Source organism: Diuraphis noxia, unplaced genomic scaffold, assembly GCF_037042655.1.
Source record: "Diuraphis noxia isolate RWA-SAM2 unplaced genomic scaffold, SU_Dnox_SAM2 contig0003, whole genome shotgun sequence".
In the NCBI taxonomy this organism is placed as follows: Eukaryota; Metazoa; Arthropoda; class Insecta; order Hemiptera; family Aphididae; genus Diuraphis; species Diuraphis noxia.
The window spans coordinates 7,386,271-7,403,685 of NW_028301713.1; the positions used below are offsets into that span (position 1 = coordinate 7,386,271).

Here is a 17,415-nt window from a genome sequence, read left to right on the forward strand (position 1 = left end):
GAGCACGTCGTCTCCTCTCATCAGTGCATGAGCACCATTCGCCAGTGCATGAGCCCCATTTACCAGTGCATGAGCACCATTCACCAGTGCCGGCCAATTCAACCACATCGGATCCTGCAACGGACAACTGACTTTTCCATTCTTAACGAACATTTATCAGTGTTGTATTAATTCCGATTTGAGTGTTTTTAAGACTTTTTTAACTTTATTAAGTCATCTGCGTGAATCAAACACAGCTGCGAATGTGGTTGTGGTGCGTGAGCATCATAATATTATCTATGTTGATTTTTATAATTTATTGATAAATATTTTATTACCACGGTTTATTAATTGATCACATCCTCGAATTGAGACCTCCAGAGTCCTCCGACGATCAGGAGGAAAGTTATGGCGCAAATGTAGATGTTTCAATACCTATATCTGGTGTGATATTCTCGAGCTCTTCTAGGACTAGAGAACGATTTCGACCCATTAACATCAACTCATCCTGTTTATAAATTAATGTTAATATAACAACTATTGACAGAAGCCTCAGTCGTATTAATTTATATTTATAATATTTTTTATTTTATTTTTATTTCCTGATGAATTGACTGGTATAATATTATATCACCCATTCGGTAGACAGACAAACAGGTTTTGTTTTTGAAAACGGATTAACAGTTTTGATTCATTCGAAAATCAAATATGTTTTTATAAAACAATTTTAAATATTAAACACTGTTTAATTTATAGAAAAAAACTTAATCATTGCGTTTGTTAATATTTCAGCTAAAAATTAACTATTAAAATTATTCGATTTCGTCGAGCATGTATCTGAACATATTATAGGCAATACACTTGTCCGGAAATAAATCAAAACCTATTTTAAAAATTGAGATTAGTTGAGCCAAAGTTGCATAGTCCAAAGACCAGGGCCTTGCACCCGAATCATTTATTCGGGTTTCGGGTGCTGGATGTATTTGGGTGTTCAAACACACGAATGAAAAATTTAAATAAGCATTTGGGTTTTCAAAACCGTTATTATTCGGGTTAATATGGGTGCTGAGAAATCTGGATAAAACAGAACTTTTGATGACCCCCCCCCCCCAAAAAAAAAAAAAAAAAACAGAAAGTGTTCATGTTCATGTTATTTATAATAAAATATAAATGTTTTATCCAAATTCACAACGTTTGTTTTTAACTAAACTATAGGTTAATTAATGTACAGTAGTTACCTTTTTCTATGAATTATAAGAATAAGACAATGGGAAACTAATTATTTAACTACCTATTCGTTTTATTATAGGCATTAGAGTCCACGAAATTCATTTTTTTATATCTATATGTACCTTAAGTTCTTAACAAACATTATATAAGTTTCCAAATACTTATCTGTTTTCTATTTTAAACATTGATATTAAGTGTTAACTCAAATAACCTAACAAATACCTATACATTAACTACTAACCAGAGCTGGAGCTCAATGGCTATTTAAATAGTCGTAGACCGAATGTGATACAAATTACAAATGTACAATTTACCACATGCCAAGCCGACGGATATAATAAATAATAAAACATTAAAATGTTTAAAATACACGGCGAGAGGGGCGCTGACTGCTGAGCCATTGACAAATAAAATAAAATATAAATTATGATTTCGTGATCACCGAAAAACTGGTAAATAATAATTATAGCCGCGTATTACGATATTCGAGCTACGAAATCAGACATTCCCGATCGGAAAATGATGAGTTACGCCGACACTCGCACAAAAGGCGCAGTACCGGCGGTTGGCTGGCCCTCACGGGTACAATACTGACTATGATTTTATCCAGTACTACACCAGTACTGGAAAACCAGCACTGGTAGCTTAGTGTTGATCTAGTACTGGCACATGACGGGCTACGATCATTGTGCTTATGGACTTTGTTTTAACTTCAAGCAAGGGCTAGCCAATGTTTGCCGCAGCAGCTGTGCCAACGTTGGCGGAATACTGGCACATTGAGGTGCGTTGTGCGTACCATCCGCGCGCGCTGCTTTTTTCGATGTTTAAAAACCAGCGACCATCATGCATCGGGAACCCGCGACTACGGCCGATCGGCTAAAAAAATCCACGCGACGCTCCGGTGGGCCGCGGGGACTGGCCTTTATAAGCCCAGTTTTAAATATTTAACCGATAAGCGCTATTAGAGGTAGGCGTAAATGTAATATAGCTCTGTGCAAATAATTTAAATATACCGGCGCATCCAGTTATCTTGTACAGGTATATCTTACTGTCTTGTACATTTGTTTTTTTTTTTTACTTACTGCGTGTCATAAAGGGCCGGTGATTGTTTAAGGCCGTGCATAGTCTGAACATTTGAACACAATTTTGTGCGGGCATATTACGAATCGCGATATAATTGGTAGGTTCATATTTGTATCAGCCATTAGGTAAGGCTTGTTCTAGAGTCTCGGTGAACCACGATTGCGCCCGGCTTATACCTTTTTCCATTCAAAAAACGCAATACGATTGCGCTCGACCAATTAGCAATATTGCGCCCGTCTATAACCTTTTTTACCTGCATAAAACGCAACACGATTGCGCTCTAATATATATATATATATATGTGTGTTTGTCCCGTATATGTATATGTTATATAACAATTTTCTAGTACACTATTTAAAAACACAGTCGGACTTGGTTTTCCTTGGACTTGATTTCCCCATATGTACAACCGAGTAATCGAGATAATGTTTTATTGTTTTATGCAGGTAAAAAAGGTTATAGACGAGCGCAATATTGCTAATTGGTCGAGCGCAATCGTATTGCGTTTTTTGAATGGAAAAAGGTAAGCCAGGCGCAATCGTGTTACACCCCATTGATCATACATATTAATATCAATGGTCGTATATAAAACTATAAAATAGTTGCTAGACTCTAGGGGTGTAACACGATATACGACCATTGATATTAATATGTATGATCAATGATACGACCTACCCCAGGTACTTTTCAATTATTTTTAAAACAATGTTTTGTATTCTCTTCGTGTCTGTGTATCAAAGGTGTGTCGTTTGTGATTATAACGATTTATAATTAACTAGGTTAATACCAAAGTCTTAAGTCTTAAAAGCGATTTGTACTACATTTGTTTTATTTGAATGTATGAATATATTATTATCCATGAAGCCGAACTCAAACAAATTTAAGTCCAATACTCAAATTATAATATTTATATATTCCGATAGGTACAAGTATTCAATGTTATTCACTCGAGTGGCGGTTCTGGTAGTATTTTTTTGGTGAGGCAATCCCCCCCCCCTTACTCTTAAGATACATGTTTAAATCATAACACCAAAGTGACGGCTGTAAAGATAATAGCTGATAATGTGTTTATACGTTGAACTCGGGCTGACCATAATACCAGTATACCGCATTTATTTTTAGTACTCAAAGGCGATGATAACGGCGTGCATTTGCATACATACGCTTGTGTGTGTGTGTAATTTGTATTCACAAATACAAACGACAAAGACGACGTTGGACGGTGCCTACTGATGTCATCGGAACATTACCGCCGACCAAAACATCAGCGTTTGTCTATGTAATAATTATTTCTTGCATTTCTTATCGGTTGATTGCAATTTTCGAGGCTATTTTTGATAATAAATACGAAATTCTACACAATATTAAATGACATATTATAAATATATTTGGAATCCGAACAATAGAAAAAAAAAATTGCAAATGCAACAACATCCGAGCCTTAGTTATTATATATTATGATCGATTATTTTTAAACGCAACTTAAATTTATATCAAATTTATTTTATGATTTTTACTTGGCCCCGGAAATTGTACACGTTTCCGTCAGGTAGCAGCACTGGAGTAGACCCGGGAGAGTTTACCATCGGTACAGTTTACAATCGCCCGATTATAATCGATTATTATCATGTGAATTTCGTGTTTCGATACGAGTCTTTCCGCTAAAAATGATATAATTTGAAGGAGAAAAAAACTGCGTCGCCTTTTCGATTACGGGCGACCGAAAGGATGCGAATGGTACGACACGAAACAATACGAAAACGTAGCTGTACATTTTGGTATATTTTTTCTTAAACCTATTGAACAGATTATACTTAATAAATTAAATAGTTTCTACTCTAAATGGTAATTACAGATAATTATTAAAATATATTTATATATTATATAGTAACTAGAGTAAACAAACAAAAAAAAAAAAAGAACAATAGGTAGGTACATTGACTCGAACCCGAAATATATAAATGTATATATATATAATTTCCAAAAATATTTGTCTGTACATTGAGCGTTTAAATAATAGTATTACGCATATATATATATATATATATATATATATATATATATATATATATATATACAGTATTGCGGTTGAGGAAAATAAAATAATGTTACAAAAGAATCGAAACTATACGGTATAGTGACGTACATACACACACACACACATATATATATATATATATATATATATATATATACTTAATTCGACTTCAAATTGCGAGCAAAACAACAAAAAAAAAAATCGCTCGTACAATGTATTTATAAATTATCACATAAATATTTTTATTTCATTTTCATATTTATATATATGTATATATATATATTACAAAACGAATCTTCAACTTCTTCCATTTCTTATCGTTCTCGTCATTTTTTCTTCTCGTCGACTTCTCCTTCATCGCCTTCTTCGCCATCCTCTTCCTCTTCATCGCCATCGTCTTCTCGAAGAACTAGTTATTTTCTTTCTTAATATATTATATACAATTATTCAGCCTTCGTACGAAAAAGAAAAAAAAACAACAACAACGACGACGACAGGTCATCCGAATGTTAGGTTGTTGCACTATATATACGTTCCGGGGGGGGGGGGGGGAGACATAATATGGTAATATTATTATGTTAATTATGTTGACGATTAGGTTTTCTTTCTATTTCGTTGTTTTCTTTTTTTTCGTTGACATGGCACTCGTTGACTTATACTTAAAAATTGGGACCGGGTGGAGTGGGGGAGCGGGGCGACGGGGTTGTTATGGGTGGGAGGGGGGTCGGGGAACGAACGTAGGATGAAATGAAGTCGGCTCCCTGCAGGCTGCAGCGCGTGGACGACGTGCGTTATGCTATTGCTTGTTGACGATTTCTGGTAAAACTCAAAAACACCTGCGGAACACACACAAATCGGTTATTACACATATTATTATCATAATGAATATTGTTTTTTTCGTTTGTTTCGTTGAGCCACGGCAAAACGGGTGATTGGCTTTTTGAAATTATTTCCTAGGTATACACATTATTTTTCATACTATGATTATAACGAAAATACACGCAGGAAATGGACAGGAGCTTACAAAACAAATCATAATAATAAATTGGTTTTAAAGGAAAGTGGAGTCGATTAGTTATGTTATCCAAAACATATTATAAATCTTTCCGATTTCAGCTCCCCCCCCCTCCCGACACGATTTGATTAAAATTAAAAAAAAATTTACCCGTTGATTGTTTGGAATTAAATTCAGAAATCTTAAAATCCGTACCGACCGATCTCAAGTAAACGTAATAACACTAATAACAAATTAGGATCAGCTTTTAAAAATATTATCTCGTTACTATAGGTCGGTCAGTAGGGGTAGACAAAAAGTACATACAAATGAGTGAAAATTGTTTGCTATTTTTTTTACACGCAAACACGATCAGTGGCGGATTTACGGGGTGGGGGGTTCCACGGGGTCTGGACCCCCCCCCCCCCCAGAGACTGATGTATACATATATAATTAAATAATGCATACACAGAGTCTAACCCTGCAGTAGGTATACCGTATAACATAATAATAAATGTACATATTTCAAATATAAGTACCTAGGTTGATTATCAAGAATCTACTGAAATAATAATAATATAATAAACTATTTTACAATCGTATTTGCATAAACACAATACAATGTAACACATTTGTTTTTGTAAAAATAATACATTTGAAATACATATTATTTTTTAGGACCCCCACCCCAGAAATTTTTTTAAAATCCGCCACTGCACAGTAACTAATGCTTAATCATCACTCACTACGCACACATATACACATTGCTTATTTGGAACTCCTTAAAAACTGTGCACCACCAATCCCCTAAAAATTGGATAGTACAATTATTTTGATAATTTTAGAAAAATTAAAGACGAACAATTATTATTGTTAGGCAGTCGCGTGGCAACGGTGTGATACCAAGTGGACATCACACGATCGAAGTGTTAAGACCAATAAGGAACTGAAGGAATGACAACATTTATGGGAGCGAAAAACAATTCCGGAAACGGTTATTGCTGTACGTACCTGTTCTAGACTAGTCTGCGTTATCGAATAATCGTCGATGAGCAGCTCTTTCTTCGCCTGTTCCATTTGAGCGAAAGCGTAGGAACACGGATACTTCTTGGGAATGTGGAACAGCGCCGTGATTTCGAATTCCTCGCGCAAGTTGGCGCCTGAAACGACGTTCACAATATTATTATTATTATTATTATTACTTAATTGTCATTATCTTATCATTCGCGCGTGGTAACCAGCTATGTAGGTTTATCAGATTTATTATCATCGTATAGAAAGGAGGGGGATGAATATGGCTGTTTTTAACATCCACCATTCGATTATTAAACATAGAGTTTATGATTAACAGTTCTTAAACATTTAAAAAACGTCATTGAGGACTTATCCCCTTCACCCCACCCCCGCAACAATCTTACCGACACAGAGGTATGTTTTAAAAAATCCGCGATCGTCATAAAAAAAAACAGCTGTTTCAACGCGACTGGTTAATAGTCATTGCGTGACTTCTCGTAAAGTAAAAAAAATAATTTCCAATCAAATTTTGAAATCAAACCATTGTCAAACATTTAATTGAAAATCGTCGAGTTTTCCGGCCGACGTACGTCCGTATTGTTAGGCAGTTATATTTTCTGCCGACTTTTGATATGTTTATAAAAATTAATGTTTATGAACAGAACGCGCGAAATATTTCAACAAATATTATAATGAAATATATTTTATTTATAGATTTCTGAATATTACGATGGCCTATACCTAGATGAAAAACAAAATATATATTTTATTTTTATTTCAAAGTCTATCGCTACAGCTGTAGTGTAAGTGGAATAACACATAATATACTTCAAATTTATGTTATCGATGTCACATAATATATCGTTACTATAATAAATTGGTAATAACGAATTGTTTAATATATTTATCTATACCTATACATATTCATCGTATACTTATATAATTTAAGGCACACGGAAGTAAACTGGATTTCGGTGTTGATAATATTATGCATATAAAGGACCTCTCTTCGGTAAACAAGTATAATATCACATTATTGCATAATATTATTATCTAAGCTCTTCGATATTCGATATAAATTATGCATCAAAAATAATTTTAGAAAAATATTTTCCGCTTCCGATCATTTAATCATGTAAAAGTATAGATGGTCTTTAAAAAAAGTTAACGATTTACAGTAAAGTTGTGAAAAATAAGCGTGATATAGCATTAAACGCTAGAAACACACCTCTAATATAATATTGTAACCTTCAAAATGTACGTATGACGAACACAAAAACTGGCAAATATAATCATTACCATTGTACGGCCCGTTGTTACGCGACACGCGTATAACAATTATTGTTGCTTACCTAGGTATATATCATATTATTATTATTATATTTAGCACACTTACCGGTGAACGATTGCATCACGTAATCTTTAGCTCTCGTATAGTTGTCAGGGTGGAATTTTATGTGCAGCTGATAGCCGACGGAGAATTTGTTTTTCAGATGCTGCACGGATCCGATGCAGCACAAGCGGCCGTCCACCATGATGGCCAGACGACTGCACAGGGCTTCGCATTCTTCGAGACTGTCGAAAAGAATAGTAACATTAATATATGTCGTTTTTATTATATTTTACTCGACGCCAATACGGAATAAACTTGGAAATATTACAATAATACAAATTGACAAAAGACGACATTTTTATTCATCTACTGCAGGAGACTATCACAGGTCTCTGTGTCAATTTTTTCGTCGTCCAAAGTGTTTCGATTGTTAATTTTTAACAGCAACACATATTTGTCAATTTATGTGCCAAACCATTGTGCGTACTCACTTAAATATTATTACTATAATTATTTAACGGTTTGACATAATGACTACCTTATAAAATCAATAAGAATATCTGACAGCATTGTTACGTCATGCTAATTATATAGTACCTGTGAGACGTGATGAAAACGCATTTGCCGCGATCCCTCTCCTCGCTCACCGTGTCCCAGAGGTGTTTCCGGGCTGCGGGGTCCAGGCCGGAAGTTGGTTCGTCCAAGAACAAGACGGCCGGATCGCCGATCATAGCAATGGCCGTACTGAGTTTCCTCTTGTTTCCACCACTAAAAGCACGAAAAAAAATACCACAAATTCCAGATTAAAATCGATTGGTCTAAACGTGATATTCGAAAAAAACAGTAAATTCTTTCAACATTTTTTTTTTTTAATAGAATTAATTTAATAGAATTTTAATCGAATGTTTTGTTGATTACCACAGCTGTAAGTAGTGTATAAGTATTATGATTACTGGTATAAAGTGCATATAGTTTCGATGAGTGAAGTGGAGTGGTACAAGGGTACTCGACAGAATGTTGTTTCCCCACTCCGTTCGTTTTATATTCAAATAAACTACTTGTTCGAAATTTAATGTTTTACGATGGATACACTCTGAATAATATTTTGCTCAGAAATATGAATTTTCAATTTTAAAAAGATTAGGCTGCTTGAAACTACAATATATTATTATGTTCTGATGAAACAGAATTAAGTTTACTTCAGTATAGTCGGTGAACACTGATAAAAGGCAAAACACTATATAATAACAGTATTTGGATGTGTTCTAAATGGACATCGTATAGTAGAAACGTATCAAATTAACTTTGATAGAAGCAGAATTAGAATTGAGAATTTATAATTTTAAAACGATTAAGCCCAAAAATCATTAAAAACTGAGTTACAACCATCTTCTTCGGTGTAGTTATTGAACTACACGATATTATTTAATTCAGTGTTTCAATGCACTCACCTATAGTTTTTCGCTTGAACGTTCAAGTATGTCATGAACGCCAGCCTGGAGGCCAGATGGAACGGCACCGTTGACGCTTCCTTGTAGGACATGCCTCTGAGCTTGCAGAAGAAATGGAGAGTCTCGTAGCCGGTGAGCTCTTCGATGAGACCGTTAAACTGCGGACAGTAGCCGCCCACCTCGTGGATCTTCTCGCGGTTGTTGTTCACGTTCACGCCACACACGTAAATGTCGCCGGCGGTGTTTTTTATGTCGCCCGTCAGCATCTTAAAAGTGGTCGTCTTGCCAGCACCGTTAGATCCCAGCAGGCCAAAACACTCGTTGGATTTAAGCGCCAGGTTCAGCCCCCTGACGGCTTCCTTGTTACCGTATTTCTTCCAGACGTTGCTGTGCAAACGAGAGACGACAGGGTTATTGAAAATGAAAACATATATCGATCGCGACGTTAGATGAGAGTTAGCTCACTACCGGGGCAAAACACAGATTACAATATATATGAGTTTCAATATTGTTCCAAACCATTTTGTTAACGGCGCGAGATGTTAATATTCAAAAAATAGTTATATATATAAATTACGACGTATTATTGTGTTTTCTAAATGCCTTCATTAAAAAAAAAAAAGTAAAATATTTCAATCATAATCCGAGTAAAAATTATATATTTTACCAAAAAATAAATATTGATATTTCAATGTTGTTTTGTCGAATTTTTCTTATTCAAGAATTTTCCAATCAATTATGGGTGCCAATCACTACAGAAGTAATCATCTCGAGAATTCAGTAAATATCAAAAGTTATATGCATGTTAAACATCTCTCTAGAGGAATCGACGCAAGTACCATGACGGTTAGGTGCACTTATAATGATATATTTATGGCCATTAAAATAAGTTTGTGGTTAGGGGTCGTGATGATTCAGGTGATTCGCACTCACTTGAGATATAGACAATAGTTGTGTGGGTCGGCACTGTTGACCACTTGTTTCTCGTGAGCAACGTCCGATTCGTAACAGTTCAGGTCGTATTTGTCTTCTTTGACGGAGTTCTTGAACATAACGTGGCTGTAGAGCTTCATCAGCGTGCAGTGGATCTTGTTGCCGTAGTACATCAGATATTCACACGACAACAATAATATCACGCACACGAATCCTAACCAGAACAGGTGCGTCATGTTTCTGCCTATTCCAGGGCTGGTCCACGACAGGTTGTCGCCATCCCATCCAAAACACGTGGCTAAAACGATAACAGTTATAAATCATTCATTGGCGTTAAAAAAAACAAATAAGATCAATTATTTTCAATTGTTTGGTTCGCGGCAGACCGCGAGGATTGACACGAAATGTGTCTAATTGAAATGAAATTCCAACTCCGAGATATATTTATCTATCGATATTTTTTTTATAATCTACGATTACCCAGCAGCACATGACTTACCATTTTTTTGGAAGTCGCAAATCTCGCTGTACTCGTACGAAGAGTATATGTTTTTCAGACCGCTTCCGAGGGCGTAATGTGGGAAGTAAATCATCACGTTATCAATAAACTTGGCTTGGTCTTTCAAGCACAGTGGCTGCATGTCCAAAATAAGCACCAACATGAAGAAAAAGGCACCTGTATCGTGATGAGACACACGCGACGGATAAATAGTATGATATTATTTTGTATAGATATTTTTGTATAAATAGTGCAGTCGATCGAACGGAACACGTCCGCATTTTATATTTAATTATATATTGTTTGATAGAACATTTTAAGTACCAATTTATCATATTACAAGCTCCGATGTTTTACGTCAAAACGCGTAAATTTAAAAAAGTGGGCAAGTGAGTATCGCTCTGCTGTACAGTAGAGACGGTGAATAGGTCAGTATAATGGATGTGTTAAATTGGAATATAATGACAAATATAATCGTATACGAAAAACGATTCTGAACGGAGATGATTTCAGTCTAGGATATATTATTAAATTACCTATATTAAAGTTATAATATATTTTATAAGTGCACAATATTTAAATATAAATTTTATACGCTCACAAAATGTTTTCTATATTGACTTTTGAAGAAAAAAATATGGTAAACCTTGTGTTGGATTTTTAATCTTAGGTATAAATCATAACAATTTTATAAATTTTCAACTTCATAATTCAATGCAAATTTTTGTGATTTTGACATATTTCGTAAACATTTTAAATTTAAATGTTTATAAAAAAAAATTGTGACTAAAAACTTTTGATTTTTTTTTATTATGAATAGTACTACAGTACGTATAATAAACCTTATATTAAGTTTTGAAGATTTTTTGGATAGCCAAATTTTTTATAAACATTTCAGCTTCAAAATACTTTAAAAATTTAATGGTAAATAGATAAAACTAATATCAATCAATTTCGAATATTTACAATGATACATTTTTGAGTTACAACAAAATAAAAACATCGGTTCGTCAAAACTGATTATGCGTAAAAATTGCCATTTTCATGTTACTTTTTTAGGGGTTTTTCTGACGCTTTGGAAAACCACTCAAACTTTTGACTCCCCAAAATACCAATTGGATGAATAATTCTCCTTTTCAAAGAGGGGCTGAAGTCAAAAATCAAAGCATTATTTCTACATTCTACTCCAAAACGTGATGACAGACACACAAAAAAAAAACATAAGTACATCATTGTAAAATCAATAGGTACATTCCTCACTTCGTTCAGAATCTAAAAGAAATTAAATATGATATTTTATTAATGATAAATTTAAAACTCTAACAAAATGTTTATTCTTTTATATTATGTTACCTATCATTGTACATAATAATTTATTACTTACATTTATTATTTATCAATACGTAAATTATAATTTTGAAAAGTTATTTTGTATCAAATAATTATGAAAAGAAAAACTCGGCATGAAAAATAAAATTTATGGTATTAAAATAATTATGTTTTTTTTTTCATCATCTTAGACAAATCAAGTTCAAATTATTAATGTTCAATTTATTTGTTCTATTTTTGAAATTATTAATAATTTAGTTGTATTTGTTCGAAAACCGATTAGTTTGTAGTTTTCTATTTAAGTTTAAATTTTTCCACTATTAGTTAGATTATTTAGGATATTGAAGTGATAAGGTGGGTTCAGGAGGGTATATAATGAACATTTTTAGTCCTACGTTTTATTTTTCTAAAAATGGTCAACCCAAAAGCCATAGAGTGTAATTAATGATAAACACAATAATAATATATATATTACATATATTGATAATGATATAGAATTTTTTATCCTTACCGGTCATAACACTAAACATGGATATTCTCGTAAAACTAGTGGACGGGTTTGAGAACAGGTACGAGAACAGACTCATCAACGGCAGTGTCGCCCACGAGAAAGCCACTAGCAGACTCAGCATCAGTCCTGCAGGGAAATAAAATATAAATGGTAACGTGTTAGAGTTAGTGAAAAGAAAATAGTTGCTGACAATAACAGCAACTCACTGCCATATAATTGCAATACTCATATTGTTAAGAGGACGTATATGACACCCATACTATATAATGCGTAACAGTCGTCCATTATACAATATTTATGTACGAGTAGTAAAATTGCATCGAGAAAAATCAAAATACGTATTATACCCTATCGCCCATGAGTGTTAGTATTGTTAATATTATTAGCTGAGCTTAAAAGCCAATGTTTTTTTTTTTTTTTTTTAAACGTCAGTTCTCTTAAAACAACGTAGTGATAACATACATGATGTTATGATATTAATGTATACTGACCCATTTGTTTCAAGTTCGCGTATCCCGGATCGCCGTGCCAGTAGAGCATCACCATAATGGAGAATATAACGGTCAGGTAAGTTATCCAGTCCCATAGCAGAGACGCGCCCCAGTAAGCCAGTGGTTTGACGCCGGCGATCTGTTGCATGTGCTTGGCGCCGGAATGCCGCTCGTTGACGGCGAAAAGCACGTAAACGGCGCATACGAACGCTTGTGAAATGGCGCAATTAAACGCCACCTGATAGCCCAGATTACTGCCTCCGGTCAATTTCATCAGCTGTGACGACAAACAAACGATAGCGTAACGGTTAACGTCGGCTTAAAACAATATTACCACCATATTTCGTACAGGGCAATAATTTTTATGGGCCCACTACCCAACACTTACAACGAACTCTAAGAAAAATATTATCTATAGAATTTTTTAGTCAAAAATCTACGAAGTCATTTAAAAAGTAGGGGAGTTAAAAAAATTTTTTAAACAATCAATTAATAAATATGACAAAGATTAACATAGTATTTGATAGGTACATAAACAATTATTATTTAATTAAAATGTATTGCGGGGTCAATTTATGATGCATCCGGTGCGCTAGTAAAAAGTGCATCGACATTTCTTTTATATTGTTACGGAATAGCTCATAATTCAAGGAAAAAGCGAATGAAATTAATCTTTTTGACCAACCTACTAAAATGGGGACTAGAACGTCGTTAAGGACATTCTTTTGTCAAAAATATTGGCTGCTATTTATGGTATTTTATCAGGAAAAACACGATAGGCCACGAAAACGATGATACAACTCATCCGAATAATATTATATCGAATTCGACAATTTCCTCACCTTGTCCACTCCTTGGTAGGGCAGTGGATGATTCACTACGAGTATCCCGTAATCGTCTCCTTTATAACTTTTCAGTATAGCATTGTGCACCATGCTGAGCGCCAACGGTGGACCATGGTAAGGTTGGTTGTTGAAAAACGCCGTGATCCTGTCTTCACCGAATATCGCACCGACAATGTACTTCTGTGTGAATGGTGATATCTTTTCGGAGGCCTACGAATAAACATCAACGGTATAATAAATGCTATTATTTTGTGCCCATGAGTATTTATCGGATAGTTAGGTAAATACTAAATAGGTGTCTTTTGTAATCATGAAAGAGAGAAAAACTCACCACTTGCAGTAAAAAGTCTTCGAAGTAACTGTACGTTGTACGATAATTCAAATCCAAAACAGGATTGGGCGCACATGCGTTCTTGTACGATTCGTAAAAATTGCTAACTTGAGTGTTATTGGTGGACAACATGACCGTACTGATTGGTTCCCAGTAGTTCTGAAGAAAACGAAAAAAAAAATGATTTTCATCGAAAACATAAACATTGAAATCGTCAGTCGACGATCATTGTACTTACTGCTAGTTGAGCTGCTAGCGCTGGCAAGTCTTTCATACCCTGCCAGGCGTTGACGACCAGCAATGCCAAGAATATGAAAAACATTGTCAGTGTTATTTGTAATGAGTGCAATATCAGAGAACGATATGACTGCAAACATTTCTTTTCCATTATCGCCCCACATTGAATCCAGAACAATTTCCATCCTCTGGCCCCTGATCAAACAACAGTATTATTATCAAAGTCACTCAATGCGTACCACTAGCTTTTTACAGATCCTTACTTTCAGTTTTATAATCAGCAGAGTCGCACTCGGGGTCATAGAACAACGTGTCAAAACGGTTCTTCAGCTCCAACGATTTCTGTTTGATCGCGTTCATCTGGTAATCCGATAATTTCTTGTTGTCCTCTTGACCAACTCTGCAATGACAATAAAATAACGCGTATTAAATAAACTAGAATCGTGTGTTTCTCTACTCGAGCTTCACCCACGTACCGCATGAACACGTCCTGTAGCGTTGTCAAAGTTATTCCGTATTCTTTGATTCCTAATGTTTGTTTGGATTGCTCTAAAGAGTTGAGCAAATCTGGGAAAAACGATGAGTCTTCTAGCAGATACGTGACTTCCATGACAGTCAAGTTACTTGGCACCGAATGCGGGTAATATTTACGTATGAAGTTTGTCACTTTAGTCAAACTGAAACCGACTACATCTTTTACCAGAGTTAAAGTGTAACCACCGCCTAAAAATTAAATATAGCATTAACGTTTATATTCTTTGAAAGCACAGCCAATTCAAAATCTTTTCACGAGTGTTTTTTTGGTTGTAAATCAGTAATATTGCGCAACGCGCTTTTCATTAAAACGAATAAAATATTGAATATCCATAAAAGATACCTAATCAAATGTTAAAAATATTACTGACAATGAATTTTTAAATTCAAAAAAATACGAAATTCTTTAAAACAATTTCTGCGCTAGTTTTTCACAAAAGTAGAGCGTTTTAAATCATTGAGTAAAATAACGATGTGTGTCAACAATGTTTAAAGTTAAAATTATTCGGTACATTGTCTCATACGTGCGTGTACAGAACGCCCGATGAAAAGTTAATTAAAATTGAATTAAAGAAGCCTGACCTAACCTAAACTAACCTGAAATCACCTCTAATTTTTTTTTTTTACCAACACTATAACAATGATTAGCATAATAAGTATAATATTCTTACCGTATTCTTTTTTCAACGAAAACGGTGTTCCGACACAACAAAGAGTGCCCGCTTTCATAATGGCGACACGGTCACCTAGCAGGTCCGCTTCGTCCATTAAATGCGTTGTCATCACCATTGTTCTTCCTTCGCGTTCCGATTGCAAAATATTCCACAGAGTACGTCTGGCCGCCGGGTCCATACCAGACGTTGGTTCGTCCATCAACACCACCTACGCGTGAACAACCGAATCGATTAATTGTTATATCTGATAAATGGTCGGACGGAAACCACAGAGTTCACCGCACGACGTGTACGCACCTTCGATTTGCCGATTAACGCTATGGCCACCGACAGTTTTCTCTTCATCCCTCCGCTCAGATGTTTGGACTTCGTGTTGATCATTGACTCCAGTTCGAATTTTTCCGTGTAACTATCGATTTCGCTTTTCAATTCCTGTTCGTTCAAATCCTTTAACTAAAGAACACAAATAACGATTATATTATAATATAATGAATGTACACGTTTTAAATCCAACAATATTATTGTTCCATTTCCCATAAGACGACTGACATTTTTATAATAAATAGTTAATGTATCGTAAAATTGTATACTTTACACTACCTACTTGATTGCTATTATAGTATTATTGTTAAAACAATCACGCATAATGCGGTACACTAACCATTCCGAAAAAGTACAAATGCTCTATTACAGTCAAGTCTGGTATGAGCAGATTGTATTGAGGGCAGAGCCCCAAGGAATGTCGTATGGTTTTCATATGGGTTTTGATATCGTAACCCTCTATCAACGCCGTACCAGAAGTTGCGCTTATCAGTCCAGTCAACATGGACATGGTGGTGGATTTACCGGCACCGTTGTGTCCCAGCAGAACGGTTATTTGATTCGGGTGCATGTCCACAGATAGTTTGTTGACAACGTACTTCCCGGGAATGAAACTCTTGCTGAGTGATTGAATTTGTATACCGGATTTTTCAGTGACTTGTTTGGGGCTGACTTTTTTTTCAAACCAGAACGACGGCTGTAACATAACATTTTAACATTCATTATCATGTGTATTGTTTACGACAAAAAAAATGACTGAATTCAACGAAAAGTTATGAAAACGGATGTGCGGTTCTCACCAATATCGGGAAATACCACGGAGGGTGGAAACCGCTGTTACGGGGGAAAGCCGTTTCCAAGTATACGGCGATCAACAGGTACAGGATCGTATCGAACACCAACATTAGCATTATATCCGCGATGCACATCTTGTCGTCCGGTGACACCGTTACCTTGATGTTCTCCCATGTCAGCCCACTGCCGATACCTTCAAACATGATGAGACTCTGGAATATATATCCCAATGCAGTGTTTGGTAATATTGTGGACGCCAGGATTTCTCTGTTAGTCATGGACGAGTACTTTGGTTGGAAGATCATGAATGGAGCATAGGTTCCAAACCACAGCACGCCGCCGACGGTCGCTGCTGTGTTAGCTGGAACAAAAAATAAATAAAAAATGTATACAACAAAATTCAAAAAATTTAGCCTCATTTATTCACATACATACATATTATATAAAAAATAAACACAGACATATACGCGGCGGACGTAAATTGAAGGTCTAAATGTTTAATACGTGTTAAAATATGTCATGTGTGAATGTATAAATGCATATATATAATTATAATAAGTGTATCGCACATGTGCACATAATATAATTATTAATAATATATATATTTTTTTTTTCATATATAATATTATATATTACATATGACGTGAGACACCTTGACGATATGTTAATGAAACAATATTATTTTTATTTTGTTTACGAACGATTATATTGTAAAATACGCGACGAAAATCAGTAAAACCTAATAATGCTCGCATGTGTAGGTTGTATAATTAAGGATGTTTTTTTTTTTAAA

General features: G+C 34.9%; 1 protein-coding gene across 1 annotated transcript in view; it reads right to left on the reverse strand.

Moving 5' to 3' along the window:
• Nucleotides 1-4,055: 4,055 nt before the first annotated feature.
• The window catches only part of LOC107163100 (phospholipid-transporting ATPase ABCA3-like), a 46,243-nt gene continuing 32,883 nt past the window's right edge, over nt 4,056-17,415 (reverse strand). The window contains exons 8-25 of the mRNA XM_015510342.2: nt 16,628-16,983; nt 16,168-16,524; nt 15,804-15,959; nt 15,504-15,714; nt 14,775-15,021; nt 14,562-14,698; nt 14,300-14,493; nt 14,062-14,220; nt 13,728-13,940; nt 12,886-13,162; nt 12,395-12,520; nt 10,555-10,731; nt 10,056-10,353; nt 9,123-9,509; nt 8,269-8,439; nt 7,735-7,913; nt 6,336-6,484; nt 4,056-5,166 (exon numbers count right to left, since the gene is read on the reverse strand). Of these exons, the coding sequence (XP_015365828.1) occupies nt 5,122-5,166; nt 6,336-6,484; nt 7,735-7,913; nt 8,269-8,439; nt 9,123-9,509; nt 10,056-10,353; nt 10,555-10,731; nt 12,395-12,520; nt 12,886-13,162; nt 13,728-13,940; nt 14,062-14,220; nt 14,300-14,493; nt 14,562-14,698; nt 14,775-15,021; nt 15,504-15,714; nt 15,804-15,959; nt 16,168-16,524; nt 16,628-16,983 (3,839 nt within the window). The 3' untranslated portion in view covers nt 4,056-5,121. The remainder of the gene's footprint in view (nt 5,167-6,335; nt 6,485-7,734; nt 7,914-8,268; nt 8,440-9,122; nt 9,510-10,055; nt 10,354-10,554; nt 10,732-12,394; nt 12,521-12,885; nt 13,163-13,727; nt 13,941-14,061; nt 14,221-14,299; nt 14,494-14,561; nt 14,699-14,774; nt 15,022-15,503; nt 15,715-15,803; nt 15,960-16,167; nt 16,525-16,627; nt 16,984-17,415) is intronic.